Raw genomic sequence first — 7,028 nt, forward strand, 5'->3', positions numbered from 1 at the left:
GAGAGTTCTGTCCACGGCTCTTACCCTTCAGTCAGAGTTGCTGGCCACTCGACCTAAGGCAGTGACCACTCTCACTGTGTGCGCATTTCTTTAAAAAAGAGAGAAGGCAAGAAAGCACGTGTTCACTTGTTGTTCTGCTTAGATTAGAGGTCAACAGATGGATGAGTGAATGGAAATACAAACATTCAAGCAAATGCCTGTCGCTAAATTGAAGGAGATTAACTCAGAATCTGTGTTTCGTTGTGACAGCTCGACCCGCTTTTGTAATCCAGCCGCAGAACACGGAGGTGCTCGTGGGGGAGAGCGTCACCCTGGAGTGCAGCGCCACAGGCCACCCCGTGCCACGGATCACCTGGACAAAAGGGGACCAGACGCCCGTGCCTGAGGACCCTCGAGTGAGGGTCACGCCTTCGGGCGGCCTGTACATACAGAATGTGGCACAGGAGGACAGCGGGGAGTACGCCTGCACCGCGGCCAACAGCATCGGGAGCGTCCACGCCACAGCTTTCATCATCGTCCAGGGTGAGAACACTGCTCTGTGGGCAGACCCCTTCTCCCCTCGTGGCGCTCTCGTGTACCCAGAATCACGAGGCCTCTCCAGGCACCTTGCACCTGGCGCCTGCCCCACCCTGGTCCTCCTGGCCTCTCAGCTGGCTTTACTTTTACTGGATGCACTTACCACCATCTGACACCTTTCCTGAGACTTGGTGACGGGTTTATTTCTGAATGCAAGCTTCAGGAGGACAAAGTGCTTCGTTTTTTGGCTGTGTTATCCATAGCACCGAGGTGCCTGGTTCCCAATATCTGTTGAATGCACAAGTGTGTGCTTGCAGGTGTGTACATGTGTTAGTAAGTCTTGCACACACCTTGGAATTTCCCTAGGATCAACTTTTGGACATAGGAGGCTAAGAGTATGCATAGTTTTAAGACTTAGTGCTGTGCATTTCCAAATTTCTTAATTGACTCTGTAATGAGTTTACTAATTTCTAAATAAATTAAAGTGGGACATTTTTTGGGGAAGCTCTGAGACAACGCAGAAGTGCAACATACAGAGAAATTTGTTCTTTCCTCACTCCTCTCTTCACCAACTCTTTCTGCCTCCAGTGGAGGCTGCTTCACTCCCAGTCTGGGAGTCCAGCCCTGGGCCTCTGCACACGTAACTGCCCAGCAGGTCACTTTGTGTTCACGTTTTTGCTGTGGTTGTTACTTTTATAAAACTGGAATCATATAAAATATCCTGTAGCTTATTTTTTTCACCCAATAATAATAAAATAAGTTCTGTTGCTATACACAGTTGCACCAGATGACATTCTTTAACCATTTGCGGATATTAATTTAGGCTGAGAGTGAGATGAGTCTCTGTAAGTCACTGGCAGCTGCCGCCACAGCTGGAATGAACCCCGTGCGCTGCAGCTGGCAGTGTGGTTGGGTGAACAGCTCCCGCCCGCTTCTGCCCTGGGATGCCAAGCCACACCCAACACGGGATGTTCTTCTGTCACTCAGAAGTGTCTCCTAGACACATCTCCTAGATGCCCTGCTCTCGGATCCTGCCCCAAACAGCAGGGTGTCCTCTTAGAACCCCGACATTCTGTCCTTACTAACGGGACGCACCTCCTCTAGGGAAGGAGCATGGCAGTGCTGTCTGTGTTGCCCTTTTGCCCAACGCTGTCTTTTAAATGTCGTGTTCCCAATGTTTTCCTTCCGGAAGCTCTTCCTCAGTTCACTGTGACCCCTCAGGACAGAGCTGTCATTGAGGGTCAGACGGTTGACTTCCAGTGCGAGGCAAAGGGCTACCCACAGCCGGTCATCGCCTGGACGAAAGGAGGTAAGAGGCGCCCCTGGGGTCCCGGCCCCGTTGCCCTGGCCCCTGCCTGGGGACACAGACTCAGGAAATAAGTCTGGCTGCCCCTCGTCCAGGCAAACCCCAAATCCTCTGGACGGGCGGAGCAATGGCGGAACCTGACACGACCCTGGCACAGGGAGGGACAGAGGTGTCTGCGTGTCCTGGTCACGGCCAGCGTGGCGGGACACGCAGAGATCCGTCCTTATTGAAGGGGCTTGGGTGTGGCTTTCTGAGGCCTGGCTCCTCCCAGGTAGTCTCTGTGTCTTGCCTTTAATGTACACTTAATTAGCATCTTGAATGAAATGTAATAATATGTGGGATAGAACTTTCTGGAAACCATCAGTGGAAGATATTTTTTAAACTTTTGCTGTCCTTTAATTCCCCAATTTCTCATGTCATTTCTTCATCCAGTGTTGTGACTGTTGGTCACGTTAATCCTCTGGGTCTAATCCCAGCTGTCTTCTCCAACTGGCAAACCACCGGCCACATGACTGATGAGGGCACAGCCTGTTCCCCTGGGGTGATAGCAGCCTGGCTGGGCAGGTTGGGGTGAGGGCAGGTGCCCACGCTGGGGGACCTCAGATTCTGTCCTAGAGTAGAGACAGGGTGACCTTGAGAACCTGAGAGTGATCCCTGCCTTGAACCAAAGGGCAGCTCCACCCCTCGTCTCCTGGGGGCCCTTTCCAGGGACTCTGGGTGGAGTCGGGTGGATGCACCAGTGCCCTGGGCCTGCCTCTCCTAGGCAGGAGGGCTCCTCCCCAAGAGGAGTGTGTTAGGACCTCACTTGGAGTGTGGTTTGCCTTTAGGTAGCCATAGTCCCCCCATCCTCTTCCCAGCTCTGTCCTTTCATGCCCGGGACCCCAGTGTGAGCCCCTGCCATCCTGGCCCTGCTCATGTAGCTCTTGTCCGTCTGTCTCGCCCCGTTCTGGGGAGTTCCCTGGGGGCAGGACCGTGTTCTGTTGATCCCTGGACTGGCACACCCCACAGGCATGTCACCACGTCTGCAGCTGCAGGAGCATTTGCTGACTGGAGTCAGGCCGGGTTATGCTGGGCCCTGACCGGAGCAGAGACCGTCCTTTCCTTTTCTCAGATGAAGTTCAGCAGATCCCGTGTTTTCCCTGCCCTCCTCTGCCTGGCGCCCGTGTGTCCGTGTGACTGACCGGTTCCTCTGTGCCTTTCAGGGAGCCAGCTGTCGGTAGACAGGCGGCATCTGGTCCTGTCGTCCGGGACACTCCGGATCTCGGGCGTGGCCCTCCATGACCAGGGCCAGTATGAATGCCAGGCCGTCAACATCATCGGCTCCCAGAGGGTGGTGGCCCACCTGACGGTACAGCCCAGAGGTAGGTGGACAGCGGTCCTCGCTAGTGGGTTTGTCGCTTTGTGTGGATGGCTGGGGGAGAGACGGGCTTTCCACAGTGTTCACGGGACTGTCGCTGCCCAGAGCTTGCTCCCCCTCGGTGACAGCTGTCCTTGTGCTGTCCTCCCGGGGGTTTGCGTCGTGGCTGCTCAGGTCCCTTCCACTTTCCCTGTGAGAACCCTTATTTGTTTGGATGATGCTCACATGGAGCTCTGATCAGGCCGACTCCTCAGAGGACAGTCGATCGTTTCCACTGGCTCCATGGTGCCGATTTGGAGGGCTGTTCTTCATGGCCTTTTCCAGAAGTTGCTGAAGCAGCACCTGGTCTGACCGTGAGCAGACCCGTGGCCATGTCCTGGAGGCGCGACCCTTTTCCTGTTTGCCCTCCTGGCATTCGTTCCCCTGCCTTTTGTCCTCTCAGGTGCCCCCTGCCTGTTCCCTCCACCCAGAAGGACTGGGGCAGCACCAGGCTGAGGGCTGAGGCCTGTGCAGGGTCCCTCCCGCGAGGGCTGGGGCTGGGGAGAGGCTGCCCTCGGTGTTTGTTGTCACTGGCTTGACGGGCTCTGAGTTTGTGGGTTTGTCCTTCTAGTTCCTGCCTGGGCAGGACCCTGAGTGGCCTGCTGGGGGACAGTGTGCGGGAGGGTCCCCAAAAGCCCGCCCCTGCTGGCCAGGTCCCCACTCTCCACGTGAGAAGCTCTTCTCTCAAGCACGTGTTTCCGTCCCCAACTGTTGCCCTCTCTTGGGTCCTGTACGTCCCTGCCTCTCTCCTGGGCAGTCATGGGGTCACTGGACTCGGCAGCTCAGGCCCCTGCCAGGCAGCAGAGGCTGGCGGCAGAGCCCTGGGTGGGCAGCGGGCAGCCCGGCCCCCAGTTCCTTCCGTGCCTTCACTCTGCACAGACACAGCTGGGAGGGAGGCAGAGATGGCCTGGCCGCGCCCCAGGTCTGTCCCGATGGAGGCCAAGGAGGCCACTGCCCTTGGAAAGCTTTTTGGTGTGAACTACGAGTTTTCCACCTTTGTCAGCTGGGTGTCCTTTGCCTTCCAGTCACCCCGGTGTTCGCCAGCATTCCGAGCGACATGACGGTGGAGGTGGGCAGCAACGTGCAGCTGCCATGCAGCTCCCAGGGGGAGCCGGAGCCCGCCATCACCTGGAACAAGGTAGCAGGCCTGATGTGGGAAGGGTGGGTCGCGGGGGGCTGCCACCTGCTCGCTCTTCTGCAGACTTTTATAGCCGAAGTGAATGTCCAGGTTGTAAGCCTTGGGTGAAAACACGCTTAGGGCATCCTTTCTAACAAAACGAAGTGGGACCAGCAAACTCCAGCCCCTCTTCACGTCCTTCTCGGCGACGGAAGCAAAGGAAACCCTGTTGTTAGGTCCTCTGTCCCATAATCAGCAGACAAGGGTTTTTGTTGATACTTTAACAAGTGGAACCCACACACCAAGGAAAGCAGCTTCTCCTTCATCTTATTCCTACTGCTACTTCTGTTTTGCTCCAGGATGGGGTTCAGGTGACAGAAAGTGGGAAATTTCATATCAGCCCTGAGGGATTCTTGACCATCCACGACGTTGGGACCGCGGACGCAGGCCGCTATGAATGCGTGGCCCGGAACACCATTGGGCAGGCCTCGGTCAGCATGGTGCTCAGCGTCAACGGTAAGACGGCACACGGCACCTCACCTTCCTCCGGCACAGACATCCCACCTGCGTGGGCTCAAAGGCCGCAGAAGGAAAGCACACAGGCCCCCGGTGCAAGTCCAGCCTCATTAGTTCAGGAGTTTTAGGATTTTTAGATGACAGTGCGATGCTCATTTGCAGGGGAGGACATGGGGCCCGGAGGGGCACGGCCGGCTGCCTGGCATCGCACACTCAGTGGTGGCTGGGCCAGGCGGGCCCTCTGAGCCGCGTCTTCCCGCTGCTCTGAGACCACAAGCCCCTGTGCTCGGTTCTCTTGGTGGAGCTTTCCTGGCTGTTGATTTGGTGGTTGGTTTAGTGGTCACCCGACCCATCCCACCCATCCTGGCAGTGTGTAATTACAGCCACCATTTGGCAAAAGTACAGCTGCGGTGATTGCTTCAAGGGCATCTGTGCTCCCCCCTCTGCTTTCTCTCTTGGGTGTGGCATGCGTATCCTGGGGTGAAATAGGTCCTGAGGGGCTCCAGTGTAAACCTCCAGATAATCACGCGCAGTCTCCTCCCCAGGTCCAGTCGGCAGCCCTTCAGCCACGCTGACCCCGCCTTTGTGTCGGCCCTGCACATCACACGCAGTGTCACGGGGCAGAATAACATTGCTATAACAACAGTTAGTTATATGTGAAATTTAAACATTGTCTCTCACCCCTAATCCCACCGCCAAGAAATAACCACTCGTAAGATTTTAGTGAATTTCTTCTGCTTTTTTTTTTTAAAGATACATAGATAAGTGTTTTCGGATTATTTTTCTGTAATCATTGCTTAGAGAAAAACAAGTTCGATTTAAATCATAGATAAGGAAGCATTAGAGTCACAAAATTATATAAAATTGTCTGCTTAATTTGTGTAACATTTGGCATAAAAATATTAAGTTCCAAAAATTAGTGAGTTTGGGCTCTGTTTAAGATACACAAAAATAGGGCTCTGCCTAGAGAAACTGCTTTTCAGCTGTTTGAACCATAAGTGTATAAATATCTCAGATACGCAGAGTAGGCCGGGCAGCTCACCAACTCTCTGCCTCTGTTGTGGGCAGCGAGTTGGATTAGCAGAGGGGAAAGACGGCCTGCCCAGGGCTCTCTGCTTCAGGGCGGACTGTCTGTCCATTGCAGAGACGTCTGAGAGTGCCTCTCAGGCTCTGCTTGGGGCCCTAGGGATCCCGCCGTGAGTGAGACCGCTGAGGCCCTCAGCCTCAGTGCTGAGGTGCTGGGGGGCACGTGGATAAGCAAATGAATAGTTAGGCTTGAATGGTGAGCTCTCTGCAAAGCAGGAGTGAGGGAGAGGCGCAGGGTCCTCAGACGGGCGGTTAGGGGAGACCGCCCCATCTGTAAATTCTGAGAGGCGGAGACTGGGACCGGAGCCGTCTGACCCAGGAGAATAGCGGATGATGCCCGAGGTCAGGATGAGCCCAGTGCCTGGTGCTGGGAGAAGAATGCGGGGAAGACGGGCGGCCGCAGGGGCCTTGTCGGGTGTGCCATGGAGTAGGATTTTGTTCCAGATGTAATGGGAAGCTGCTGGACAGTTCCAAGCAGGGGAGTGCTGTAAGCAGTCTGCGCTTCTGAAAGGTGACTTTGTTGTGCTAAAGGTCTGCATGGGTGAGGTGTGGAGAGGAGGAGAGAGGAGGTGCTGGTTCTCCCCCAGTTGCCTGGGTGATTTGGGCGCCATTTACTGACAGTTCAGAGATGATCAAGGTGGAAGCCAGACCAGGGAAGAGACGCATCAGTTGCTCTGTTAGCAGAAGATAAGGCTGAAAAGCCGCTGGAGGTGTGAGTCTGGAGCTCAAGAGGAGAGATCAGGGCTGGTCCCATCACTGAGAATATTAAAGCCGTGGGAAGAGATGATCTCACCTAGGGGGAGCCTTAGATAGACAGCCAGCTGGTCACTATGCCCTGGCTGCACCAGCAGGCAGAGAACGGGCAGGAAAAAGATACCCCAAAATGGACCAAGGACGAGCCAGCATCAGGAAGCAAGAAGGACAAGTAGTCAAACTCTGTGCACCTGTTGGTCAAAAGAAGAGAGAGAATGAGCCCGAGACTGGAAAGGAGTCCTTGTGAGGCAGGAAGAAATCAGGAGGGAGTAGGTCCCAGGTGGGAGGGAGTAGATCCCAGGCGGGAGGGAGTTGATCCAGTCAGGAGGGAGTAGATC

At 55.2% G+C, this 7,028-nt stretch overlaps 1 protein-coding gene across 2 annotated transcripts in view; it reads left to right on the forward strand.

Annotated features, from left to right (window-relative positions):
- PXDN (peroxidasin) overlaps positions 1-7,028 on the forward strand; it is an 86,678-nt gene that overhangs the window by 56,836 nt on the left and 22,814 nt on the right. For both annotated transcript variants that reach the window (XM_046661896.1, XM_046661897.1), the window contains 5 exons: positions 250-522; positions 1,709-1,825; positions 3,025-3,183; positions 4,244-4,356; positions 4,695-4,851. In XM_046661896.1, coding sequence (XP_046517852.1) covers positions 250-522; positions 1,709-1,825; positions 3,025-3,183; positions 4,244-4,356; positions 4,695-4,851 — 819 coding nt within the window. The remainder of the gene's footprint in view (positions 1-249; positions 523-1,708; positions 1,826-3,024; positions 3,184-4,243; positions 4,357-4,694; positions 4,852-7,028) is intronic.

This window comes from Equus quagga, chromosome 5 (assembly GCF_021613505.1).
Source record: "Equus quagga isolate Etosha38 chromosome 5, UCLA_HA_Equagga_1.0, whole genome shotgun sequence".
NCBI classification, from domain to species: domain Eukaryota; kingdom Metazoa; phylum Chordata; class Mammalia; order Perissodactyla; family Equidae; genus Equus; species Equus quagga.